Source organism: Patagioenas fasciata, chromosome 4, assembly GCF_037038585.1.
Source record: "Patagioenas fasciata isolate bPatFas1 chromosome 4, bPatFas1.hap1, whole genome shotgun sequence".
NCBI lineage: Eukaryota > Metazoa > Chordata > Aves > Columbiformes > Columbidae > Patagioenas > Patagioenas fasciata.
This window is the reverse complement of record NC_092523.1, coordinates 58,051,775-58,079,578: the sequence shown is the minus strand read 5'-3', so window position 1 is coordinate 58,079,578 and position 27,804 is coordinate 58,051,775. Positions and strand designations below refer to the sequence as shown.

General features: G+C 39.8%; 1 protein-coding gene across 8 annotated transcripts in view; it reads right to left on the bottom strand.

Annotated features, from left to right (window-relative positions):
- Positions 1 to 27,804, bottom strand: part of WDFY3 (WD repeat and FYVE domain containing 3) — a 168,462-nt gene that overhangs the window by 101,586 nt on the left and 39,072 nt on the right. For 7 of the 8 annotated variants that reach the window (XM_071807984.1, XM_065837921.2, XM_071807979.1 and 4 more), the window contains 4 exons: positions 16,832 to 17,042; positions 10,788 to 10,911; positions 1,910 to 2,019; positions 703 to 864 (listed from right to left, as the gene is read on the bottom strand). In XM_071807984.1, coding sequence (XP_071664085.1) covers positions 703 to 864; positions 1,910 to 2,019; positions 10,788 to 10,911; positions 16,832 to 17,011 — 576 coding nt within the window. In that variant the 5' untranslated portion in view covers positions 17,012 to 17,042. Of the gene's footprint in view, positions 1 to 702; positions 865 to 1,909; positions 2,020 to 10,787; positions 10,912 to 16,831; positions 17,043 to 27,804 lie in introns of those variants that run through there. The other variant, XM_065837922.2, reaches the window with a different exon arrangement.

Sequence of the window (27,804 nt, the reverse complement as noted above, 5' to 3'; positions counted from 1 at the left end):
TGATTTTGCATATGTGGCTACAATAACCCTACACAGAGATGCGTCCAATTTGTACATGGAAACCAGTAGCATGACCATCAAACCCCTTTCTAACAGTAACTCTCAGCTCCCTATAAAAGTTTCATTAGGAGAATGTACAGGAATTCCTTTGCAAGATCTCTAGTTGAAACTTCAGAAAGCAGGAGTGGGTCAGGTAGAGTTGCTGGTCTGCCTATTAAATGTGGGGGCCAACTGTAATAGCCACAAGCTCAGATGTTTCATTCCCACATGTAAACAGTTTGTTTCAATATTCACAGTTTATTTCCATAATTAAAGGAAAAATAACTAGTTCAATTAATTCACAGATTATCATCAATACTAATGGATTTTACTATGTCTATTTCAATCAGTAATGGCCAAAGGTACCAAAGACTAGAACCAGTAAGATTAAAACAGGATAATATTCAACATGTTGCTCCTTTTAAGCACCTCTGCGGAAGAACTGCATGCATTTTTGTGGAGGAGATTTTTGCTAAGGACAAAAAATCACAGGAGGAGTGGGAATTTATCTTCAACTCTTCAATCCATCTTACTCTGAGCCATCAGTTTGTGGAACATCAAGGAAGTGGAAAACCTGATTCAAGTGAGAAGTTTCTGGACATTTCTCACACAGAACTTTTCCGTTCCTCTTGCAAATTCCGTGACCTATTTTACCTTTCTTACCTGTACAAAGACTTTCTGTAGTAGCGCTCGGCGCTCTGCGAGAGGTAGTTCATTCTGTGCTCCTCCAACTACCTCAGGCACATGTGGAAGGTCAAAAAACAGATATAGACATTTAACAAGTGTGGAAGGCACTGACATTGTAGTCATGCAGTCCACAGTTTTCTGAGGAAACAAAAAAAAAACAACAGGAAAAAAACAGAGTTCAGCATGTTACTATATTCAAAAAGTCACACTCCTGTAATGCAGTCAACTCAAATGCTGTTTTTTCTCACACCTTTGGTAAGGTGTCCACAGGGCAGTACAGATTTACCATCTATCCTTGAATGCCTATCTAAACATTAAAAATAGGATCATAGTTCATTTACATGGCAATGGCATCTAACAGCCACAGTTCAGAGAAGCCACCACACAGGACAGAAACAAAAACTGACAGCCTCTGCCAACAGCAGCTCACAAGTTAATTACATGACCTTCAGGCAAGCCCTCATTAACACTCTGTTCTTTGTAGCAGTAGAAATGGCAGTGGGAGGAGTATTCAATTTATGCACCCACTTGGCAAGAAGGTATAAGCAGGCCTAAGGAGCAAGGTAGTAAAAAACATGAAAGCATCAGTGGGAAGAAAAGACAAATTGGGGTGGAGGCTGGTGACAGTACTAAACAGATAAGATGAGGTGCTGCATTACAAATGCAGATTAGAGCAGAAAGAACAAACCACACAGCTGTCCACTACACTGCCAGAGATCATCTCTCTGATGGGGAGGCAGAATCAAAAGCGGAGGCAGCAGAAGACTCATGATACCATACACTCACTGCTGCTGCTGGCTTTGCTTTTCACAACTGCTGCTGCTGTCCTTGAATGGGGAGCCCAAGTTCAAAGGCCAAGTGACTGAGGTGCTGTATGCAATACGCATCTTACAGGACACAAACGAGCAGCGTGCAAGAGAAGCCTTTGGGAAACAATAAAAGCTGCATGCATAATTCAAAAGAACATTATAAATTAAAAGTTCCAAACCAATGATTTTTAGGCAACTGAAACCACAGGGAGCTAAAAGCAGTTCTGTGGCAGTATAAGAGAAAAAGGATCTCAGCACAGAGAACAGGATATAGTTACAACATCTTTTAATGCTTGTTCATGCAGTTCATTATTTTATTGCTTTTGTCTCTACCATCCCGCAGTTTATTGTTAGCTTTGCTGTTTAAGACTAACCTGTCCTGACGAAGCTAGTAAATTGATTGTGGTGAGCAGCATCCAACCTCTACTTGCTTCTTCACTTTGATTGACCTCCAGAAACTGGACTATGGCACGACTTGCAGCCTCTGTAAGGGGGTAGTTAAAAAAAAAAAAAAAAAACAATAAGAATTCAATCCGATAGTCTGCAGAAGGGAACACGTCTCTTCAACAGTCCTGAGCACTGAGCATGAATTCACCTCTGCAGCACTACTTGAAAGAAGGACTAGGCTCAGGCCTGCACTCTCCAGACAAACATTCCAGTCTTCCGCACACACTTGGTTTTGACACTAGCAAGGCTGCAAAAAGTATGATTTTAGGCCACCTATCATCTTTTACACCAGCAGACAGATTCCGGTAACATGCAACAACTTTTGTCTGAGTATTTCAGCTTTACCAAACACAACATACTCTTTTCTGGAGATATGAATTCACCATCACTTATTAGCCTCAGTGGGAAAAGCTGATATTCAATTTCTGAAAAAAGAGCACTGCACTGAAACAACAGTATGGAGAATAAAAGCAAAATATTGGAGGGAGGTGCAGAAAGACAAAAGGAATATAAAACAGGACCAAAAAGTAAAATTAAGACTAAGACCAGCAATTACTACATCCTCATCCTCCATTTTTTGGAAAATTAAAATGCTAACAACTAAAGGCTAATCCTTATGATTCAGGGACTACTTCTGGAATCAGATGCTATTCTGTATCAGTCAGAGCCAAAGACAAATATTCAGCCTAGTAAACGAATTATCAGCCTCAATAAATAAATGAACAGAAAATGCAATCCCATCTTACTGGTGTCTGAACACACACTTACGTTAAGAAATCTATAACACCAGCCATGATGACTGTCCAATTTCCTTTAGGGAAATCTCAAACCATTTTCTCATTAATAACTGCATATCAATCACCTTCAATGATTTTGGTGTCAACTAGGACAGAAAAGGAAGGTGCATAATATTGCTAAAAAAAGGAATCACAAAGGAACTACTAAGAGAAGAATCAATCAGCAACTGAAGAAAACTCCAGTTTTAATCATTGTCTGCGTGCTTCATCTGCTGTCAAGATTCCCCAACATATACCTGTGAAGGAGTCTGTTCTAAGGTAAACACATTTTCTATGGCAAAGTACTTATCAAACTTCTAGCACTGACTACATCAAAAAGATAACTTTCTGGAGCACCAGAGCGTAAACTGAGCTGGACTATTCAGCCTAGAAAGCAGCTCATCCTGGAAGATGTCTACAGTTGTTTGCTTTACATTCCTAGCATTAACTTTTCCCAGGGGAGACTACTACCATACAGAGCCCAAGCCATCAGCCACTACATGTACCAGTGAATCAACGTATCAAAAACCAAGGTGTGAAGAAACATGTATCAGCAGGAGAACAGCTGGTAGATTACCCCCCTCCACACAGTGCTCATTAGATCACACCTGGAATGCTGCGCCCAGTTTCGGTCCCAGCCCAATACACAGAAGACAATGATCACCATGGAGTCCAGTGGAGGGACCTCCAGATGTTTGGGGGCTGGAGCACACACCCTGTGAGGAGAGGCTGAGGAACCAGGGCTTTGCTCAGCCAGGAGAGGCGACCACCTTCGGGGCACCAAACAGCAGCCCCTGTGTGGGGAGCTATCAAGAAGTTGGCGCTGAGCTCCTCACAGCACTGCAAGGCTGAAGAGCGAGAAAAAACAGGCTGAAATCAAGAGAGGTTCAAACGGTGTATAGGATGATATTTCTCCCTGACCCAGTGACAAAGAGGCACGGGTATGGGGCCCAGAGAGGCAGTGCTGTCTCTGGCCTTGGAGGCTTTCAACACACAACAGGATCAAGTCCTGTGGAACCTGGTCCCATCCCACAGGTGGTCCGGACATGAGACTTCCTGAGGTTTCTTTCAACCTGAATTATTCTGTGGTTTTCTCTCACACAGAAGAAAGTCTATTTGATGTCTCACTCAGAGGGGTTTCATGTCACCCATGCTGGGGTCAGTTTCATTCCTTCCTAGGACAAAGAGGATGTATTTTCCCCTAAAGCCCAGAAACACTTTTAGAGGCACAATTCTAGGAAAAAATAAACACACACAGATTTTAGGTAAAAATCCTGATTTGGTTCATTTTTGTAGTGGCTATTTCCCCATGTTTTTGTTTTGCAGCCTTATTTGTATAATAGGTTTTTGTACAAACCACTGGCTTTTACAGTTCTGGTGCTGAATTTAAAGGAAGGCACCTATGAAATCCCTACATGAGAGTGACCAAGATAAAACAAAGCTTGACACACCAAGGTGATAGGTAAAGCAATTTTTAACACACACAGACACACACACACACAGAGAAATGCAGACATGCAGTAACTTCCCAACATGCTGACCTCAAGTACCAGGTAGGCATTTTGTTTTCCAAAACCATCAGTACAAAACACTGGCCAGACAGTTGGGTGTATGATCAGGCCAACTTAGAATGCACCACAGCCTCAGGTCCTACACCGAAAGTATATGCAAAATGCCAGAATTCCTGGCAGAAGCCACTTTCCTTAATTCTGAGTGTTGAGCACATCTAAAGCAGGTGCTGCTTGTACAATGCCCACCAGCCCAGGTTAGGTGTGATTCAGCAGACCTGTACCTTTTCCAACTGCAGACAGAGATGGGCAATCAGTGTCTGTAAGCAGGTACCACTGGTACAGAACTGGGGGTGTGCAGCCTCCCTTCAGGCATAGTCTCCAAAAGCTGCCAGTGGAACAGGGTCTCTCCGAGTCATTTTTGAAAGTGAGACTCAGGGGTTAAGTACAGGCTTCTGAAAAAGTTGTCATGCTTTTGGCATCCTAAATGGCATAGCAGTTGAACACTATAAATAGCAGTTTCAAAACTGTCAGTCTTAATTAAGCACTACCTAAAACACAGACAGGAAGTGCAGGAAGAAGTCCTCTTGTCATCTGCTCTGAGCAAATTTGATAGCACTATCATTTAAGATTAATTTCTACCATCAGCACTAGTCTTAATTTATTTCTTCTACATTTTCTCTGGTTTTGAAGTGCTGAAGAAATCTTTTTCATGTAACATCCTCTATATGCCCCAACCAGACGGTCCTTAGCCCTTCAACATCTGCAGAACAAACCACTAAATCTAGGATTGGGATTTTACAGCTAGTAAAACCAGTAAAGGAGCAAAGAGAAAAACCTATAAAATAATATAGATGTGCACAAATCTTGACAACTGTGCAAGCATATATGCGTAAGTATGACCACAATTACACGGCTAATACATGAATTCAGTGTGTACAGTACAGAGGATTGGTAGAATAAAACACCAGAAGTTGTTTCACATGTAAGAGATAATACGAGTGCTTTGTGTCCCGGACTTCAGAAAAGCAGCAAATGGAAAGCAAAAGGATAAGACCCATTCAGATTTCTAGCAAAAAGCAGCATGGCATTACAAGCAACATTATTGCCTCTACCAACAGCAGTAAGGATAAATTTAGTATGCAAAGCTTTTTAGCTAGATGTTCTAGTACCATCAACAGCATATAATAGTGTCATCAGACTTTCATCTAGCTTATTCTTAGGAAATATTAGTGAAAAAAATATCTGTGCATAAACCAAAGGGAGCAACTTGAAGTCAGGGATCCCTCCTCTGATGGAGCCTGCAACAAGTCTCTACTACTGCTCATGGGGAAAGCCTGGAAACACAGTCGGACACCTAGAGTTAGAAAATACGAATCTTTCCAGTTGCCCAGATGGTAACAGAGAAATATCAACCCAAACAAAAATGGGAGGGCAAAAAGTCTTCCTTCAATCACCAGGACTGGCATGGTGCTGTCATCACAAGCCACAGATACAAACCGGTCGATGCTTTTGCAGTGCGCAGAAATAGGGAGCTGCTCAGCCGAAGATAAACAACTGCACCAGCATTAGGCCTCCCTAACCCAGCTGATAACAGAATGGGCTTTCTAGGGTTTCTTGGAAAGGTGCTATATTGCACTACACTTGCCTTGTAGAAGAACCAGTAAAGAATATAAAAAAACAAATGGAAGGTTAACCAAAAGCAACAAGATACAGTAGTTGTTGAGTAGAACTGACTCCTGATTAGCAGCTGACAGGACACTGCTCCCCTTTCAGAGCAATCTCAGTGAATTTAGAACAGAATCACCTTGTAGACCAAAGTCACCCACAGGACAGGGGAAAAAAAAAAGTATATATAATGAAAAAAAAAAAGACATGTAGTCACCACATGCAAGACCATTTCCAACATACTCTCTTCTCAACAGAAGTTAACTAACATACAAAAAAAGTCTGAAAGCAGCCCCTATGTTCACTTATTTTAACAAGAAATATCTCCAATTCTTAGAAAAGAAGCAGACACTACAAGAAACACTATCATTTGTAGAAGATAAGAAGCTTCCTTAAACCACCACCAGTAACTTATCCAAAATGCAAGATGCACTCGAACAAGTAAAGCTTTAACTCTTACATATCTAAGACAAACAAAGTTAGTTCTGATGATGTAATAGTGGTTAACTGCAATAAAAATGAACAATAAAAGCAGAGTTGGCAGATCAATGGAATGCTGAAAAGATCAAAATAAAGGCAGACATTATTGTCAGAGGCCAAATACAAACCAATGATGCGGTTTTCTGCAACAATTAAATATTATGATGATGAAAGTTTATCAATTTGGTCTCCCGAAGTGGTTTGAAGCTGAGATAATTGTAGTCTTTCAGCAGGTCTGTTAGAGAAATGCCTGAAGAGGCCGAACGCATTTTCACTGGTGAAACAGTTTGAGCAAATCAATGAAATTTCGGAGAAAAAGAAAGGCAGGGGGATCCCACAACATTGACAGGGCATAAATGGGAATTCTATTTTTTTTAATCTGGAGGCAGGAGATATTAGTTTAACAGTCTAAAGGTACAATAACAATAATTAATTTCACCATGAAATAGTAAATACTGAGACAAATACATAGAGAATGTTGCAAATGCAGAATGAAACACTGAGTGAAATCAACAAAGCAAGACAACTAAATTGAACTTAAAAGGTGCATATAACAGTGATGTACACAGACAAGCATACTTATGAAATAATTTAAAAAACCTTTTGAAATTGATCTTGAAAGGCAGCTGAAATGTTCCAGCCCTGTGACGAACCATTTTGCTTTCTCTTTCTTCAATTTTCCACCCTTCTGCACAGATTTCACAGATTGTCTGCACAACCACTTATTCATATTCTGACCAGGAAAGGACTTTCCAGATTGTGGGATTGTGCATCTTGAAGGGAATCACTATGAATCTCCCTATGACAACCAAGTGTTTATACATCCTAATGCATTAAACAACAGGAGCTGTCAGTATGTCACTTAGAATCATAGAATCATTTTGGTTGGAAAAGACCCTCAAGATCAAGTACAACTGTTAACCTCACACTGCCACTACACCATGTCCCTAAGAACCCCACATCTATACATCTGATGTGCCTGAGATGCAGACAACGTAGGGCTGAGTTAAAAAAATATTTTAGTAAACATGGAATAACTACCACAAGGTACCAAATTACAGGTCTGCACAGCCTCAGCTGCTGAAATGTGAGGAGCTGGTGAGAGTGAAAGAGAAAGGTGTATGCTGTTCTTGTCCTGTTTCTTGCTTTCTGTCTCTTAGTGACCACAGCCAGGAACCTGCCGCTCAGCTGTGTGTGTTTGATCCAGGCAGGACAGCTTTATGTACTCACCTTTAAGTTTCCAATGTGAAACTACTCAATAGTTGTGTTTTCTTATGTACTAGGTACAGCTACCCACTGAAACAATAACTCAAAAGGTCCCGGACTATTCAGCTCACATCACGTGTGGCACAGACAGTGTTCTCATGCCTACCTGCACGTCAGCCACCTCCACATGGGGGACTTTGGGGACCACTCCACCAAGCACTGACCCAGCTATATACCTCAAAATGCCACACAAGTCCTGCTGTCTGTACAAGAGGGATTGCCTGAACTAATTGTCCCTGCCGTGTGCCTATCTTTGCATCGGGTCCAAATTATGATGTTGTGCCAAACATTCTAGGAGATGTTGTTAAGCATTTGCAAAACCAGAGGAACCGTCTGCATTCAGAGTATGTCTTTTGCAAAAGAGATGATGCTTCCCCCGCCAAGCATCAGTATCCAAAATAGCCATTAGCAACTACATTTATTCTAACAAGATTCCAGCAATCCCTGTCCCTTTTTTTAAGAAGTCTTTCAGCCCTGAGCCAGATGCAGTTGCTCCCAATAGAAAGGTTCATTTCACAACTGATACTATGCTAGAAATAGATTTCTGACCATTCACTTTAGCATTTTACTACCACAACCTTTTGATTAATTCGGACATGAAACTGGACTTATTGAGGAAAATTTGTCAGCTCTATGCACTTGAGATTTGTAGTTATCTCAACCCTGAGCCCACCATCTTCTAAAGCAGGCTAGATATACCAGGGCAAGGGAAAACATGTGCTAATCCTCATAGATAGGGCCATTGCTGTCACCTGCAAATTGTCACTGTTGTACGGCAAAGACTTAAACATACAAGGTAATTTAGCTCAATTTTAACTGCTTCTTTTTTCAAACTCCAAGGTTACATACTAAAGAAACAAGACAGTTGAAAAATGTAGTTGAGCACATAAGTACAATGGCAAGGTTTAGAGACTATTTAAGATAGGGTGCTGGCACATTACTACTGAATCATGAAATGCTCTTCTGACAAAACTACTACAGTCTTCCAAGAATAATTGAAGCACGTTCACCGTGGCAGGCATCACTCACACAGCTATTAGCATAAATATTCAAAGGCCTGATGAAAAAATTGCCCTGTGCTCCATTATCAGGTGGGAGAGTAGAAGGGGAAGAACACACCAACACGTAAGATCTAATCATACCACGTTCCCAAACGTAAATTACAGTCAATGCATTTATCGTTTTATAGGCAAAGTTCTTAAAAAATTTCTGCCATTTCTTTAACTAGCTAAAGTTGACTTTTGATAATGTTTGTATGGAAAGCTTGTCTTTAAAACAAGGTCAGCAATTTTGTTGACTGAAATTAAGCACTTCACATTATCAGGAATTTGCACTCGGGTATTACCAGAGACATCTCCTGGACATAGTTGTTACTGAAGCTTTTCACTTTCAAAAACATAATAGCTATTAACAAGTATTTAGATCTCCTAGCAAGATAAGCTGTATCTTTTTGTTTGGTACACAAAATAATGCAAGTTCTAAAAAAACAAACAAAAACCCACCAAAAACGACAACAAAAAAACAAAACCAAACCAAACCAACAACACAACAACAAAAAATACCTGCAATAGCCTTCACAATCCATAAAACCCATTATGAATACAGTGCATTCTAAAACGCCAAGAATTTCTGTTTTCATTTCCAGTGTCACAGAGTTCAACACTGTCTGCAAAACTATAAGTTTTAACAGCTCATTAATTGGTCATTTCTGGAGAGCAAACTGCAACTCTTGGTCACAGTGGAAATACAGTGCATGGACCTGCCAGGTAGTCTTATGTGAGGTCTAAAAAGGGCTTAATGACCAAAGTAGCAGCAATCTCGATAACAGAGAAAAAATGCATACTTTCCTTTCAATTAAAAAAAAAAAAAAGTTATTATATTAAAGCTTATAAGAGTACCAAATTGCCTGTTAAGTCACTGTGGTTAAGTTTCTGAGTAGGGTAGGAAAAAAGAAAATCTTCCAAATCCAACAACAAAATCTACCTCCAACTTTCAAGCACGACGACCAGATTATCTTGAGGCAACAAACAGAAATATGGCTTCAGTAATAAACGCACAAAAATGGCCATTCTTAGTTGAATCCAATTGAATACCAGGCCTAACAGATGTTCCCCAGAAAAACAGGTCAAAGGAATACCACCATTCTGGCAGCATGGCTGTTGGACAATCATTTCCCCTAAATACCCAAGAAAAGACATTTTGCTCCTGTTTACATATGCAGAACAGGTTTTGTCTATGATAGTCTATGCTATCTGTTTAGCCATCTGGAATGTTTCACTGTTAGTCACTCTACTTAAAATGGAAAGAAATTTTAATTGGCACAGTTTGTGACTCCTGACTTAATGCGTAATAATTTGCACAGCCTTTTCCAGCTCGCTGTTTCCTTATTTACCACCTAATCCAAACTGAGAAGCCTGCATAGATCTTAAAATTATCTAGGAAACAAAAGCTTGATACTGCTTGGAAGTGATCTTCTTCAGAAGAGGGAGCCAAAGAGGAAGGCTAACAAAACATGCCTTCTTGGTGCCTTGTCCTCAGTTATGCAGCTCCCAATAAGTGGTCAGGTTCTGACACATTCAGGGTTCAACGGAACCAGATCTCACCCTGACATTTAATAAACAGAGAAAGAGGGAGCCACTAACATTTTCCTAGGGCTGTCAGTGCTGCTTCTAATGTGGGACTTGCTGTACTTTCACATCTTTTTAGCTTCTAGGCCAACACCTAATTTAAAATGCATGTTTTTGTAACGTTAACATACCCAAGGGACACCACACACCAACAAACAGGCACCTCGGGCAAGCTACAGCAGCTGTCCACATGCATGTTCTTGGTCATCTTCTAGTAGCAGGTGATGCAACTTAGCTCATTCCTCTCTCTATGATGTGCTGTCATGTTCGTGGAACTCAGCTGTCTCAACAACTCAGGGAGGAAAACTCTAGCTGCCTCCTCCTCTTTAGCGCAAAGAAACAGAAGACGATGCATTTTCACTGTGAATATTTCAATTTCTGAGCCTGCACAGTTGGTGTGGATGGCAGTTCATAGTGTTCTGACTGATCTGAAATTCATAATGCACATCTCAAAGCCCAAACTTGTGACCCGTGCAATACCTGTGGACTTATTTGATGCTCTCCGTCGAATCTCGGTCACCATCAATCGTGACACTTGAGTGGTAAACTGCAGGAGGTCAGAAAATTTTTCTGTCATTGTACTCGGAGGAGCATTTCCAAACACCTAAAATGGGAAAAAAAAAAACCACAACAAAAAACAGATGCATGAAAAGGTCATTCCACTTACAATGACTGCTATAAAATGCCACCTCCCTTCGTGAAGAAAGGTTATTACTATAGAAATTACAAGCTTTTGTTTTCCTGCTGCAGTATTAATTCCTGTACTGGTTTTCCAGTGCATGCTCTAACATATATTCATAGGTGGAATTATCATACAAGGAGGAAAAATCTGATGAATGAAGCTTAAAAAAGGAATCACGATTTTCCTTGCAAGGTGAAAAACCCACAGAGCCCTAGAAGGCTGACTGGACATAATGGGGGAAAGACTAGATACAAAAGTAAATTAAAAACAGAAGTCCTGTTGGAGAAGAGCAACTCCTTCACTATCTGCTGGACCAAAACATCCCACTGGAATGAACTGCACGTACAGAACGACATGTGCCATATTTCCTGGACGGGAATAGGAAGTAGAATTACCCAGTTAAGTTTTTCCTCAATAAACTGACGATACCAGGAAGCCTCTCGTGTTGCTGGCATCCCAAGGCCTTACTCTCCTTTCTTGAGATCCTCCTGAACATAACAGCAGTGATTACCGGGAATTTTAAAATAAACTGTCACTTAATTCTAGTAAGTTATTCTTCATTATTAAGCATTTATTTGATTATTAAATCATTTACTGAATCACATTTAAAAAGGAGAAATGTGTTAACTCTGTGGTACTGCACACAACATTATCGCAAAATGGATTAGCTAGTTGTTGAGGTAATTCACTTTCCGTGCAAGACTACACACTAACAAGGGTCTCCATCCACACATCCAATATAATCCTTCCACTAAAACAGCCCCAGTAAAACCATGATACTAGATACTAATTATCTAACAAAGCATGCAAACTGAATTCTGGCATCATCACTTGTGTCAGTGCTGAAAAAAGCAGAATAGCCTGCTCAACACCTGAATGGTCACAATACTTCTCTGCCCTTTTACATTTTTCTCCCTCTTGCCTACTTACATAACCTGCAGGAGTGTCACCAATGAGCCAGGAAACTTAACAGATTACAGTATTTTTCTAATAAAACTTTAGTTCAACATGTTTTATTTGCCTCTCAGAAAGAGGATGTGATCTACAGCAGTGCAACTGATTTGCACTCAGCAGCAGCTTCGATCTCATCTCCATTCCCTGGGTGACCCAGTTTGACTCTTACAGCTGAGCTGCTGACATGCCTGACTAGGTTACTCTTTAGTTTAAGGCCCTCCAGTGAAATCCACAATATTTCCAGCCAACAGGGATGCAAGATAATTGCAGTACCAACTTACCTTGGAACACCAAAATTACTGAAGAAAACTTAAAATGCCAAAGACAGAATAACCTTTGTCTAAGTTTCACTTCTCAACCCTTTCCCTTAGTATCTCTCGCTTTGGTACATTACAGAAAAGCCAAAAATGTTTTTTCCTGCCTACTTGCATTGCAAAGGTAAAATGAAACAGAGCCAGAAATACAACATTGAAATTGAACACTCTTTCCTCACAATAAAAATATTATTCACCAAAAACTTAAACATTTCTTATACAAGAAATTTCAAGCATCATTATCAATGAAGAAAGCAATAGGAGCCCAGACACTACAGGTAGATGACTGTTTTATGCAGATCAAGAAAAAGACCCCTTGTTTGGATTATGGAGTATGCAACATCCCCAGTATGGACAATCCAAATTTCCCCAAACCTTTCACAAGGCCTCCTTTTGCAGTTGTCTGCATCAGCCCCACAAAGCTATAAGAAGGGAAGAGGCCATCAAGACATCTGTGTTCACTGGTATAACCCAAGCAAGACTATCCAGACTAGAATGTGTGCTAGCAGAGCATCTTGCCATCATAAACTGTTTAAAGCTCTTTCACTCAGACCAAGGAAAAAGAAAAACTAACAGTCCTGTTACTGGTCCTAAGCTGCCTAGAATTGTCAGCAGATCCCAGGAAATATAGGGAGCTCAAAGTTACAGTAGAAAGCTAACTGGGGTGAGTTATTTTTGAATTAGTTGCCCCATAACCAAGCATGCAGTATGTAAAACAAGCATCGGCATTGGATATTGGTATAGTCTTTTAACTAAAGATGGTGGTAAAAACCAGCAATAGGATGTGAAACATTTTACCAGTAAATCATCATTGAAACTAATGGCTCTTTGAAGAAAGTTTGAAACTATTTACTTGGAAACCATTTGTTTAAAAACAGCTTCTTCCTTATTTTATCCCCTTTTTTTCATACACAGCAGCACAAGGCAGGACCCAGCCATGCTGCTTCTGCACACACACCAAACTCTGAAAGGTGCCTTTCGAGTGCTCCTCCAGAGGGCCAGGCTTTCGTGAATTATGCACCGATTTAGCTATTCACTACTATATGATTCAGCATTTCATAAGCCTCCCAGAACAACAAGGAAACAGAAATGGTCTGTAAACCCATTTGCTACCAGAACTAGCAAGATGGTTTAAACTACAGCATGTTTGAGACATACTATATCTATAAACGGAACTTAAGAATGCTTTAGTTCCTCTGGATGTACTGATTAATAATCCTCAAAATTTCAGGAAAAAAAAAAATCAAACTGTATTTCACACAAAACTTCAGATACATCTAAAGACAGGGAAAAACAAAACAAAACACAACACACACAGACACATACACTGACTGCTTCCAGCCAAATAACAGCAGTTCCTACTTCCAACAGTGCACTACTCTGTGCAAGAGACATTTTGAACTGCACACCACGGTGTAGTCCGAAACCTTTCATATGAGCGCCACAATTTATGTGGGATTTTCTCCTCCTAACACAAATATCCCAATCTTGTAACAGATAACGCTTCTACCGTACACCACCATGGACTTCACTTAAGGCAATCTCACATAAACTTGTTCAACAGAACATAGATCACTGTGCAAAGTAGCTAATTCAGAGTCTGAATTCAAAATAAGTTATTAACTGACAGCTTAAAACACTTGCAGTTAAGGACTATATTTGAGAAATGAGAAAATTTCTAAAAGGATCTTCTAGTAGTGTTTTAGTGTTTGCTGTCAGCAAAAGCAGGTCTCAGAGGAAAGCCATCTCAGAATTGAGAGTGAACCAAGATTCACCATCTCTCCCACTGAAAATCTCATATAGAATGCTTGAGAAAAGAAAACATTCTTCCTTTTTAATTTTTTAATTCCAATCAGCTTCAGTTCAGAGTTTGTCTTACTCTGACTCAGAGTTACTAAACCAGCAGAATCGTTCCAAAAGAAGCTGTAATACAGACAGTTGAGGCTCCAGAAGACGAGACTAGATAAGCCAAGGAAGCCACAGCAGACCCTATACATAAGCCTAAAGAGAAGAAGGTGGCATTAATAAGGAACCTATAAAAAGATAAACTGGAAGCAGAAATAAATAGATGACATTGCAACTTCTCAGCCTCCTGAACGCAGGACAACAAGAACATGTTTACGTGAAAGGAAAGGAAAAAAAAAAAATCCCCAGTTATAGGGACAGATGAGACCTGACCAACCAAGAAAAATCAGTTTTGTTTGTGCTACACTACCAGTCTGTTGATAACTGATAAATGCCAGCCTACAAATCAGATTTTACAGAGTTTGGAAACCAAAGTGACAACACCTGGCAACAGCCTGTATTTGTGGCAAGAAGGATGAGTCCAAGAAGGTCACAGACTAAAACCAGCCTGAGTTTGATGATGGAGATGTTGAAACCAAATGAGGAAATGAGCAAAGAGGAAGAGCGACAACCACAGGTAGAAGCCAAAAGCAAAATATTTGGCAAGGAGAGAAAAATGCATGTCTTCAGCATTAAGTTCACCTGAGGCAAGAAGGGAACAAAAGAGTCTCTAGAATTTAGTGAAGGAAAAGAGCTCATCCAGAAAGTCACATGTATTCTGTGAAGAAAAGAGACATGGCAAATCTGAGGAAGGAAACAACTGAACAAGGCGGATAAACAAAGGGAAAAATGGGAGACACAAGTAGCCAAGATGTATTTGTACAAATGGAAATTGCAGAAACCATGCATCTTTTCAATAAATCTCAATAGTATTCAAGACTAGCTAGGCAAGAGCTGATTTTGATGGAGTAAGAAAACTTGCAGTTACTGATTCATTATTTCAGAATGCTTCAACACACGAGCTGAATGAAGGACAGTGTAAGAGAATCAATGGTGCAAAGACATGAGGCAACTACAGCTAGGCTTCAACAGAGTCAAGTGGAGCAACTGAAAATAAGGGCAAAGCCAGCAAGTGGTGTAAAGGAGAGAGAATAAAAATGTAGTAAGAAAGAATGGAAGGAAAAAGAAAAGGGAGAAACAAAGCAATTAAAACGTAACTGTTGCTCTTCATTTCTCAGGTCTAATCAAAGTCTATGGAAAGACTGCTGGTACAGAAATAGGATGTGCATAGCTGCACTGAATTTTCTTAAACCCAGTTATATCCCCAATTGCGATTTCCGTAGATACAACACCACTGTAAGTAGCTACCACAAGGGCCAGGAAAGAATTTATTCTCCACCTGCAGATTACAACTGAGTGCTGAAACAGCTGTAGTGGGTATGTTCCCTTTTTCAGAAACATCAGCCACCTGCAACCACCAGAGGGAGTTTTCCAAGCATAACTGCATCAAAATAACCTTCACGAGCTCAAGCCAATATTAAGATTCCATTGTGCTAATTTGTAAAAAACAATTAAGAAAGTCTATAACTAAAGGGCATACAATCCAAGCAGATAAATTCAAGAGGAAGCAGATGAAATGAGCTTACTTCTCCCAGACTCACACAACAGGTTACTAGTAGAACTAGGAATAAGACCTAAGGCAATGCATTGACATTTAGGGGACTTAACCACTAAAGCATGCTATCTAGTACAATGAAAATCCTATTAATACTATGTCTTAACTAGGATGAATTTTTCTACGCAGCATGTAAGCAGTTCAATCTCTAAGAGCATCATAAGCCATACTTTGAACAAAATATCAACCTAAAAAAAGAGAAAGCTGAGTTGATTCTCCTATCAAGCTTCTAGATGATTCCATTTCTCCACCATAGCATATATAAGCACAAATCCATCACCCAAGAAGAGCTTCAAGAGCAAGAGTTCACGTCTAAGAAAGCCAGATCTGTAACTGCTGCTCTTTCCAGACCCTAAAACTACTCTCAAAGTTGTTATTCACAATGAAGTGGCAGAGTAACTGAGTGGTACAAGGAGTCAGGAGGATTTAGCTCCCATTAGTTCCAGTGATAGTAGTCACAGTCCTGCTTGCAAACAAAAAACTCAGTGCCTGAGCACAAGGGAGTAGTGAAATACAAAGGGCACTGTACAACTGGCTATTACAGCTTCCCTACAGATTGCTTGTTCACAATCCCCCTTGTCCAAGAAGAAGGACTCAGGCTCATTAGATAGGAAGAGGGCTACAAGGACACAGAAAATACAGAGAGGAGACTAAAATCATTCAGCTTGTGTAGCCTAGCAAAACCAAGCCTGACAGGAGAGACAGTGATTATTATCTCTAACCATATATCAGTACAATAAATGCCAAGATGGAAGAATAGTTATTTAGACTCAACAAGCACAGTGCTGTTGCACAAACAAATAGGTATAAACTTGGTACAATAAAGTTTAGGTTGGAAATCACATGACTGTAATAACAGCAAGCTCTGCAGAAAAATCTCTGTGACAGTCAACATGCAACTGTGCATCGCACTTCAGAAAAAGCAATCACAGAAGGAAATCTCCAGGGTTGGGTTTATCCACTAGCACAGCACTGTGCAAGGAAAAGGGGAAAACTGAAAGGATGCCAACAGAAGAAAAGCTTCTGTTGTGCTAGAACCAAAGGTCTTGGGAATACAAAACATGAGCAATCAATTCAAATGAAGAAAACTCCTCTTGCAGATCCTCTAGCTTACCCTGTTAAAAACCGGCAACATCATGTAAAGTTTTTCTTCTTGTTCTTTCTGGGTCATGTGCCTTGGAGGATGACAGAGCTCTGTGAAGAGGCGACGTAGATGCATCAAGCCCAGCGCATTATCCTGGGGGCTACACTCCTCCTGCCGTGGCCGGCCCATGATCCTCTTCACCATATTCATCTTGACTGACTTCTGGAAGCTCCCTTGTATCCTGTTCAGAAAGGAAAACATACTTAGTACAACAGATTCAGGCATTATTCCATCAAAGCCTTAAAATACATAGCACTCTCTCTCACAGCACCACACTGCAGTTAAGAGCATTAGCTAATTTTACATGCCAGGCATTGATTAGTGCGTGCCTGGAGGATTTATAGCGAACAACCTGAAACAGGAAAACATCCAATACTCTTCAGCACAAAGTACAATTGACCAGGCTTCAAACACTGCAAAACACTTTGATACTTTTTATTAGATGACTTTCACAATTCTTTGATGCATCTTCTACAGCATTTACAGAAGTGTTACCTACATATTCCCAAAATAATTCTCGAATAAAAATCAGTACCAGTTATATACTTTAAAATCTAATTGAACAAGACCTTCAAACTTATTCAGAGATTTATTGGCTTTATCATACAGAGGCACGCTTAAATTTTTTCCTGACTTCCTTATGGCAAATAGACAGAATCACAGAGTGGTTCAAGTTGGAAGGGACCTCTGGAGGTCATCTGGTCCAACCCTCCTGCTCAAGCAGGGACACCAAGAGCTGGTTGCCGAGGACCACATCCAGATGGCTTTTGAGTATCTCCAAGACAAGGCTATCCAATGGAGCTACCATTCAACTCACACCTCAGCTGATAGGTCTGCAGAAGAACACACCTCTGTCTACTCCCTCCTGAAGCACCAGAAACTTGTTTTAGAATCACAGAGTTGTTTGGGTTGGAAGTGACACCTCTGAAGATCATCTTTTCCAGGTGATGGCAGGGTGGTTGAAGTCCCCAGCAAAATCAGGGCCTGCAAGTGTGATTTGGACCCCATCCCCCAAGCTCATTAGTTTAAAGAGTGATTCACTAAGTCAGCCAATCTGCCAGCCAAGATTCTCTTTCCTCTTCTAGGTAGGTAGATCCCATCTCTCCTCAATAATCTGTATTTATTGAAGAACATCCCTTGATCACAGAAACTAAAGCCGAGTTGATGACACCAGCCACAAAGCCAGGTGTTGATCTGCATGATGTGTCCACCTCTGCCTGCATTACCTGGGCCCTTGTTCCCTTCACTCATGGCCCCAGGGCTCTGAAGTCCTGCTTGATCTTGATCAGGTTCTGCTTTCCTGTGTCACTGGTGCCTACATGTTTTAAAACATCTCGCAGATATGACACAGAGTCTGTATTTAGCCCTGTGCTAGTCTCCACAACAACAAGGCGAAAGTATTTATGTCTATCAAGCAGGGCCTTGCACAAGACTTGAGAGGGTCAGAGCAGATAAATCCCTCAACACACATACCCAACTGGACACTGGCAAAAGATACTATTCTCATAACTACATTCAAGTAAGGGAAGGACTAAGGGAGAAACAGGGAAAGAGTCTGAGCTCCACATGTGAAGTTAGGGAGACCAACAATGAAACACACCATGGAATTGGAATACCTACCTACCTACCTCTCATTGCTTAAGGGCAGTTGAAAAACCAAAGGTCAGCAACAGCTATAAAAATCACTCAAAGGCAGAAAATGCTTCACAGGAAGAAACATTAAGAACTTAATCTATTTAAATTATTGAAAACAGAGGTTATCACGAAGGGTCAATCATTGAAAGAAGAAGTAATGATTCCGAAGGCACTATGATCAGAATAATGGAGGGAAAATACCCATTACTGAAGAACTTAAACCCAGAAATTAAGTTGTGAGGAAACACAGTACTTGGTTCCTAAGGCCAGGAAAATAACACCAGCTACAAACAAGGACTACACTTTTAAAACTGAAGATTATTACCCAGCAGTAAGAAGCATCAATATAAGAAACATATTCTCTCGTTAATCCAAAATTAAATATCCTGCTGGAATGTGTTCATAAAACAGCATTTAACTAACATGCAAGAAAAATTAGGAACTGATGTTAATGTTTTGGTACAACACAAAAAATCAATTTATGAAACAATATGTCAAAAAAAAGCTAAGCTCATGTACAAGTCAGCAGCTCAGCCCATGCTGAAAATCTGCACTGGCTGTTCACATTTGGAGAAAAAAAAAAAAAAAAAGGAAACAAAACTGGATGTCATCCTTGAGTGTATTATCTCTAAAAAATAAAACAGGTAACAGACTTGAAATCTGCATGTTTTATGCAGTTGAAAATGAAACAGCACAGTTTCTGGAGGCGTTTCCTCCATAAACTCACACCTTTTCCGAAACTCTTCTGCTTGGGAACTCCACTCTCACTGTAATAACATGTAAACTAACTGAAACACAAAGCAGAATACCACATTTGAGCTCAAAGAGCCAAAACTTCAACGTCTAAGCAGCAGAAAAAGAGTTTCTATTTTCTTTTTCATAATATCTTTTAAAGACCATATTTTAAATTTCTTATGATTCATGAAACACTGAGAACTCTAAATCCAATGCCCAAATTGCATGTTGTCCAGGTGTCCATCGCTGCTGCAGACTTTTGCTAGTGTAGCCAATGTTTTTTTTTAAATCCCATTGCTTTACTCAGCTTAAGCGCACTCCTACAATAGGCATTTGCAGTGTATCATCCACACAGTTGTAGTTCTAGATCTGACAATTTTCTTCTAGTTGGAGAAGTCCAAATAAATGCTACGTACTATTTTCCCAGTGTACTGGGAGCCTACTGGGATGGCTTCTCCAAAATGCCATCCATTAACCTCCTCTGGGGAAGTTTTAACCCAGAGGGATGACAAATGCAGAGAACAATTAAAGCAGTCCTCACTTTCTCAACATAGTCATGGTCTCTCCTGCCTGTTCCCCAGTACAACCACATATTCAACCTCAAAGTAAGAGATGGGGCAGAAAGGATGGAGGAATGGATGTAAAACATGTAAATAATACCCTCTTTTTTTTTTTCCTGAAGTAACCAAAAGACACTACAAAATTTATATATTCCACATGTATACTTGGTTCAGCACAAACACCAAAGAAAAGAGAAAAAAAAAAAAAGGAAAATAAAAGGAAAAAAAAAAAAAGCCAAACACTGCAGCACCACGAATTTTCAGATTTCTGTCCCAGAGATGTTCCTGCAATGCTCAGGAAAATCTTCCTAGAAGACACTGCTTCGGGAATATCCCTTACTGTGATGCATTAACTTCCTTGATGTTTTTCACAGGTTTGGAGTTCATGTGGCACTGGACAAAGTGAAGATGGGGCTAAGAGCACTGACATTTTCACATGAAGATCTTTGCAATATATCCTGCTTTTCTTCAATCCTGTTAACTGCCCTCTTGATCAGCTTTTTCTGGCAGTGTTTTCCACTCATTCTCAGTCCTCAAAATCTTGCAAAGTCCACCCTCAGTTTCACTGCAGATCAAGTCAAATGTACGCAGTATATTAATTTTAAGCAGTGTAGATACTACTCATGGAATTATTCCAGAGTTGAGTTCTGCTGTGTTTCTGTCCTATTAGAAAATAGACTGGGATGGGCTCCATGCAATATCATCCAAAATACTTTGTACATGAAATCTGAAAGAATTTCTGTGATTTTCTTTTTTTTTTTTTTTTTTTTTTGCCAGTCCAAAACCAGCGATATTTTGTCTTATTGCCATAGCACAAACTATCAGTGGAAATAAAAGGAAGAGAGCTGCGGGCTCTTGGAGCTCCAGTGTTAAGCCCAAATCTTAGGCAAGTGAGAAGGATTATCCATGGTTTACAGGAGGTAAAGCCTCCTCATTGTAAATCTCAGAACCAGAATTTACTTATCCTAAGAAAACATTGAGATGCTTAAGACCATGGGGGAAAAGAAACAACAACCAAACAGCAAACCAACAAACAAAAAGAACCCAAGACCACAAAAACAAACAAACCACCACCACAAACACAAACCAAAAACCACCACCAAATCTAAAATCTTTGGAGCAACAATACATGAGAAATACTACACTACTCCACTGACTGAAATGACAGTGGCATGTTGCTACTACGTACTGTATAAATATTTTGACTCACAAGTGACAGGCACATGGTTTACGAGAAGGGTTGAAGTAGCTGGACCCACTGCACCCATCTTCTGCTACTTCAGCTAAAAATGTGAATTAATGGCAGTTGCATATAATCATGCACTGTATGGACCAAAACTAAATAAGACACTTGACCAGTAAATTTCAAACATGCACAGACAGCAACAGTAAAAATGCTGCTCTTGTTTTCTCCTAGTGGTAGAAATAAAAAGTCTCCAAGCAAAGAGACATGAAGAAAGCCGGAAAGGCACAGCATGAGCATTCCTACCCGAACAACCCCTTCATTTTCTTTAACTGGCTGTAAGATAGTTGCACATTTTCACATTAGCATAAGCGGGGCTGACCCATTTGAGCAGCTCTGATACAAACCCATTCAGCAAGTTCTCCACTTCTCCATTAAATTTATACAGGAATCCGGCAAGAGGAACTAAGGGGATTCTCAAGATGTTTCACTGGAGTTAGTGCAAGAGGTAACTTCTACTGTTTAAGATAATATTTTGAAGTGTTTTCTACTGTTAGTGGAAACTGTTAGACAAATGGTCATGGACTACTTACAAAATACCAACAACTTACAAATCTCGAAAGACAGACACTGCAAGAAAAACATAACACACACATACAATCATAAACACAAGTTAGGCTGCAATAATGTACAAGTAAAACTATCAGAGCTATCAAAACATTTGTGAAGAAAAAAGTAGACAGAAGCTGCATGAAACACACTGATTTTCACAATAGCTATTATAGGTCCAAGCTGTGCATTTAGTTCCAAAAGGGTGTTATTTAAGCAGCTAGGCAATTAATCTGCTTCATAATTACAGTCACAAGTGTTTCTCCAGGCACCATCCTGGCATTGCATCAGTTGTTTAGCAGTGAAACAGGATACAATTTGTTTCTTTGCAGATTATAAAGGGACACCAGTGCACACCTCCACACCAGCTATGTTAGGAAAATGAAACTTAGGGGAAGTCTCACTGCTACAAGGAATCACAGAAATTCATTGCGATCAGTAAATTCCACACCTGTTATTTCTTTCCTGATTTTAAGGTTCCCTGCCCATGTAGTTTTAACTAACATTTCAAAGATGATCATATGCAGTATTTAAAAGGACTTTATTTGGCCTTCAAAAGAAACAATAAAGAGCTGTTACAGGGTAGATACACATCCATTTGTCCTTAGAACTGAACAGGAATAATAAATTCCCTTTGTAGGCAAAAACACCAGCGGGGCGGGGGGAAGTGAAGAAAACAACTACTGCCTCCCATTTCCTCTCCCCCCAACCAAAAAAGAAACCTGCTTGCACACAAAGAAAATCATGCACAAGGAAGCTGTGTTCCTGAAAAAGAAGCCATCAGCTCTCCCAGACAGACTTAACCAGCACGCGGTCATTTGGGGAATTTTGCCTGGTCCCTCTAAGTCAGGTCCAGGAGTAAAGCCAGCGTGCTGACTCAGTAATAAAAGCAACTGTTCCTGTATTAAGTTTTCCTCTTGTTAAACAGCTAGTCAGCTGGTTACAATAGGAAATGTTTCACTGAGAAATCCTCCCAAGAGGAAAATACCACCAACTCCCACTCCAATTTTGTATTACAAATTCTTATTAATTAAGGAAGGTGTGCAGGCAAGAATTAGTAAGGTTGCACTACTATTTCAGAAGTTGTTTTGGTTTTTGTGGGGTTGTTTTGTTGTCATGAGTTTTTCTTGTTTGGTTGTTTTTTTCCTATTTTTGTTTTCCTTTCACATTGAAACATTTTAAAACTTAGCTCAAGGAACCCTATGTTATCATCTGAAAGCTTAACCTTCTCTTCTTTAGATTAAGTGCAGAGATCAACATAATGAAATACTGTTTGTTTCTACATGTTGAAGAGATGCTTACAGAGTTGTCTCTCAGTGCACAGGAAGTATCCAAACTGGAGAATTCAATTTCTTTAACCTCTGGAGACAAAAAAAAAAAAAAAAAAGCAGCGTCTTGCTACCCTCATGTTTTCCCTGTTTGCTGAACTCAAATCAGACGAGCATTTAAGGATACAATTCCTTTGTCACTTGCAATGTTAGAAATGCTATTCTTATGCTTAGCCTGACATTGGTATCTTGGCATCACTGGAAACAAAAATTCTTAATACTCCAACAAATATGAAGAACTTAAGTAACCAGTTAGTGAGAAAGATACAGATATAAAGCACAGACTATCAGTCTTCTTTTCAGGTCCACTTTCCACAAATTATTCATGATAATGACACATAATAGCAAGTGCTGATAGAGTAGATTTCCTGTGGTTTGTACCTTCTTGAAGGTTAATGTTTTATATTCCATGAAAGAGAAAGACAACAATTAAATAACAGTGATACTTTTGCCCTATGCTGCAGGGATAGAGGAAAGCTGCCTCACTAAACAATGATAATGCATGTATTTCTTACTTAGCATTAAGTTAAATGAAAAGTAACTTCAGTTATATCAAGCTTTTGCACTTCATTTTGTTCAAATAAGACAGTGAAGTACTGTCTTTTACTTCTGCATATAGTCTGTTTTTTTCCAACTTACTAGTCTTATGTCTATTGTCGCATTTTCTAATTCTTTAATTAATAACCACAAAATCCTACTTCTCAAAATCCTACTTCCAGTACTTTAATAAAATATTCCCAAGCTACAAAGATTTCTTTCACCACCTCCATAAGTCCATAAAATAAAGTATTAAATCCTACCACAGCTGAAAACAGTATGCGGTACTTCTCCAAACCACAGTACCAAGTTGCATCAATTTTCTTCCCTTCTATTTCTGTACACAAAGAGCACAGACAATTTCAAGATCTAAGTGCAGGCCCACCATCCATTATGCCCTTGTGACTAAAGCACCTACTTCAGCTTTATTTTTAGTGCGATAGCACAGAACAACAGTTACCTAACAAGAAGGGCTACTGATGCACATCTGGAGGTAAAGGATGTGATTAAAGTCACAGACATTTAGGGATGGTGCCCAAATCTCCCAGCTTTAGTAAATGGCAAGGAGCTACAAGTCAGTTTTACAGAGAGCGAGGAAGGGACAGCGCATGAGGGAGCACACACAGGTGCTGTCTTTTCCTTGCAGGAGCAAAACTGTCCATGTAGCAGCTAGAATGATTTTTTTTGCTGGATGCTGGTAAAATTGCTTCCTGTATCTTTATTTAGCTTACATTAGGATGTGTCACCAGCACATACATAATTCTCAATACCACTTTTCTTCAAGCAAGTCTTTAGCAAGACTTAGGACTCCCATTTTTCAGCTCAGTAATAAATTACTAGTCAAGCTAAAGAACTGTAAATGCCCAGAAAGCAAATAGCAAGAAAGCTCAAATATAGGCTATTTAGAGTGACCACACATGCCCATTTAAGGTTTCTGCCTTTGCATTTTTCACTCCTTTCTAAACTGAAATGAAATATGAATTCTCATTTCATCTTGAACTACCATACACTACACCATGAGAAACAACAAGTAGTTCTGCATTTGTAAGCACTTGAATAGATACATCCACCACTTGTTTCAAAGTTGCTTTGGAAAAACACCAGGGAAATTTCACAATTCTCACATTTCAGAAGCCAAATAGCACATAATAAGTATTGTATCCATGCCCAAATAAGAGGTGCAGAAAACCTCATCTCCACTCCTAAAGCTACCTGAACTCCACATTTAATTGCTGGGTTCTACACAGCTTCACTTGTGATTTTCAATGCAAAGTCTTTAATCAGCTCATGTGCACATAAACATGAATTTGATCTCCAAAAACCAGTTTGGATTTGGTAGCCATAAAGGAAGTCAGAAATTCCATACCTCAAACTGTTTGCTCGACAGCACCTCATAAAGTTGGGGGAAAAAAAAAAAAAAAAGGTAGTATTTACACCTGAAGTTTTTTAACTATTTCTGCAGGCCAAATATATTGCCAATGCAGGGCTAAGGACCAAATAAAACTCTTCATGTGTCAAAGAAGCTTTTCTGCTTTAGAAGATGAGGAGTGGTTGCTCCAGAAAAAAAAAAAAAAAAAATCCTACCATGTTTCATTAACCCTAATCATCGGTTACAGCAAAGATCAAAGTAGTGGCTCTATATAAATATTATCTTAGAAAGCAGAGACTTGCGTTAACATGTTCAGCTTGGTTCATTCATAGACATTCAGGCTCTGAGAAGCTATTTGCTCATGCCTGTCCAATCACACCACTATGGCATTTGTTCCCCCGCTTTGACCTGTTCCAATAAGGTCTGAAGATGGCAATCCAGTCCTGACTGCAACAAAGTCCAAACTAGTTCTAGGCACAGAACTCATCCTCTCAAGACCTCAAAGAGTGCAAATGACATTTTTAATGAGAGAAATGTGGTAACTGAGGAGACAAAAATATGTGCAACACAAAAAACCTGGTAGGTGGAATGAAAATGTAAACTGGCTGGAGCACAGACAAAAGATAACAGCAAAAATATGAGACATTTCTCTACTGACAGGTATTTTTGGAACCCTCTCACTTATAGGAAAATTGTGCCCAGTAAATTAACAAGAATAACAGAGGATAAAAGATCTCTTTTTCATGTTTTCAATTTGGATAGATTATAAACACAGCAGATCACTTTTGGAAACTAAAATTTATGGGATCCGTGTTAACCTGTAATTTTGTAACCCGACACTCTTGAACGATTTGGAATGACCCCAATTCACACCTGCCAGCTGGCAAGGCAAGAGAAAAGCAAACTCACGTTATCCTGCAAACCTCACTTACTACTATTAAGACCTACAGCTGGAAAATGTATTGGAGGGAAGCAAACACTGAAACATCATTCTGGTTTAAACATGCACTGGAAGAACTGAAATGTCTCTGAAACATTTGCACCTCAGCAAAACCATCTGAAACAGAAGAATGCATAGATTATTTGGTATCAGAAATATTACACCAAAAGCTTATAAAGCAACTAAACCAGTTTAATTAACAATGCATACTATTAGTGCTCCCACTAACCAGATACCCAATTATGAAAAGAGTGAAGCCATGCAGTGTCAGAAGTTCTCTGAATGCTGTAGAATGCTATAAAGACAGGTAAAAACTGGCTAAAAAAGAGCTAATTAATGAGTTCTTACTACGTTCTGTGGTAAAATATCTTGAGCATCTTTGAATGCTGTTTCTTGGGGGTTTTGTTTGTTTTCAAAAGGCCTGAATAAACTGATTTGCATTAATTGGACAAACCAAATGCCAGTTACAGCCTGTCAGGAACAGAGCAGAACTGAAATTTTACTTTGCCAACCTGAACTGCATGGCAATGACTAAATCATGCCATTCAGGAGAGGAAATGCTGCTAAGAAGCCCCTAAAAAAGGGGGAGGGGGGAGGGGATAAAATTAACAAAAAAGCAATATAATCCGGGATCTGAAGATGAAGTGTGTACCCTTGACTGGCAGGCTGATATCAACAAAGCCATCGAGAAAAAACTGCTCCAGCAGGTGGCTCTTGCGTTAGCAGTAAACAAGCAAAGTAAGAAAGCCTTCCTAGAAAAGTTCTTCTCCTAGAATCAACAATGAGCCCTGTACTAAACACAATAGTTCCAAAGAGCATGTTCAGTAACGACAATAGCGAGCCTAGGCACAGTTCCGATCCAGTTAGCTGAAAAGGTCACCAGATCTTTTTCAAAGGAGAATGGTATTACACAAAGCAGGTCCATGCTTGTGGTGCTGGTGATTTTTTCTTCCCAACAACAATCTAAAGCATCAAGTTCCTCCATCCATATAAAACAGTCATTTATACTCTCAAACATTTCTTCTGCCTTCAGGAAATTTACATATGAAAGAGTAAGTAGAAGCCCATTACCTGTAAAATTTGTCTCCATAGAGCTGCCCTTGTTTCTAACAACCTAAATGAGAAAAACAACACAATGATCCTACCAGCACATGTTGGCTGATGTAATAAAATTCCTCTCTCTGCTACCATCTAGTCAGAGTGAAACAGCAGAGCATCATCATTAAACCTCTGGTCACAAATGCTTATTTTGAAAAATAACAGGGACTAAATAAAAGGTTGTGATCATTCACCCTTAAGTTGTGTGTCCATACTACTCCTAATTGCAAAATATAACAAAACAGCCCAAGACCTTGTAGTTAGCAACGCAGACCAGAGATGTACAGAAAAGCAGGAGAAACACTTGCATACACATCACTACTGTCTCTAAAAGACAATAAGGAATCTATACCAACTGCTGCATTATTCTGCTGGGTGTTCACAGCCAACAGGGAGCTGCTGAATTTGACCACCCCCTACACATCCCAGGTCAAGGCCTCTTCATAAACACCCATGGGCAATCTGGGCACCGTGGACAACAGCAGTGAAGGGACTACCCGTGAAGTGATGGAGTTGCCCTACACTGAAACTAGGACGGCACAAAGACATCATCACAAAGACATCCATTGAGCTCCACTGGAACCGAGTGCTGCCCACCACACAGCAGGCACATTGCCCCTGGGAAAAACAGTAAAGATCCCTCTGTTTCACCTAAGCAAATATTGTAAGGGTGGGGGGAAAACATTGTCCCTTCTTCACACCCTCCCTCTTCTGCTCCTCCTTTCTGTTGCCTGGCAAAGTCAACAGAAGATCCTCTCGGGATGACAGTCACAAATTGCAGACAAAGGAAACTTGACCCTTCTCAGTCTCCGGCTTTCAAACACCTGAGGACTTCAGGTGGAGCCAGACTTCACCTTGGGCTCCCAGCCCCATCTTTGGATACAGCCTCCCCACGTTGCACATGAAGATGCTTCTCAGGAGCCTGGCATGCAGTGAAGAGTAAAGACAG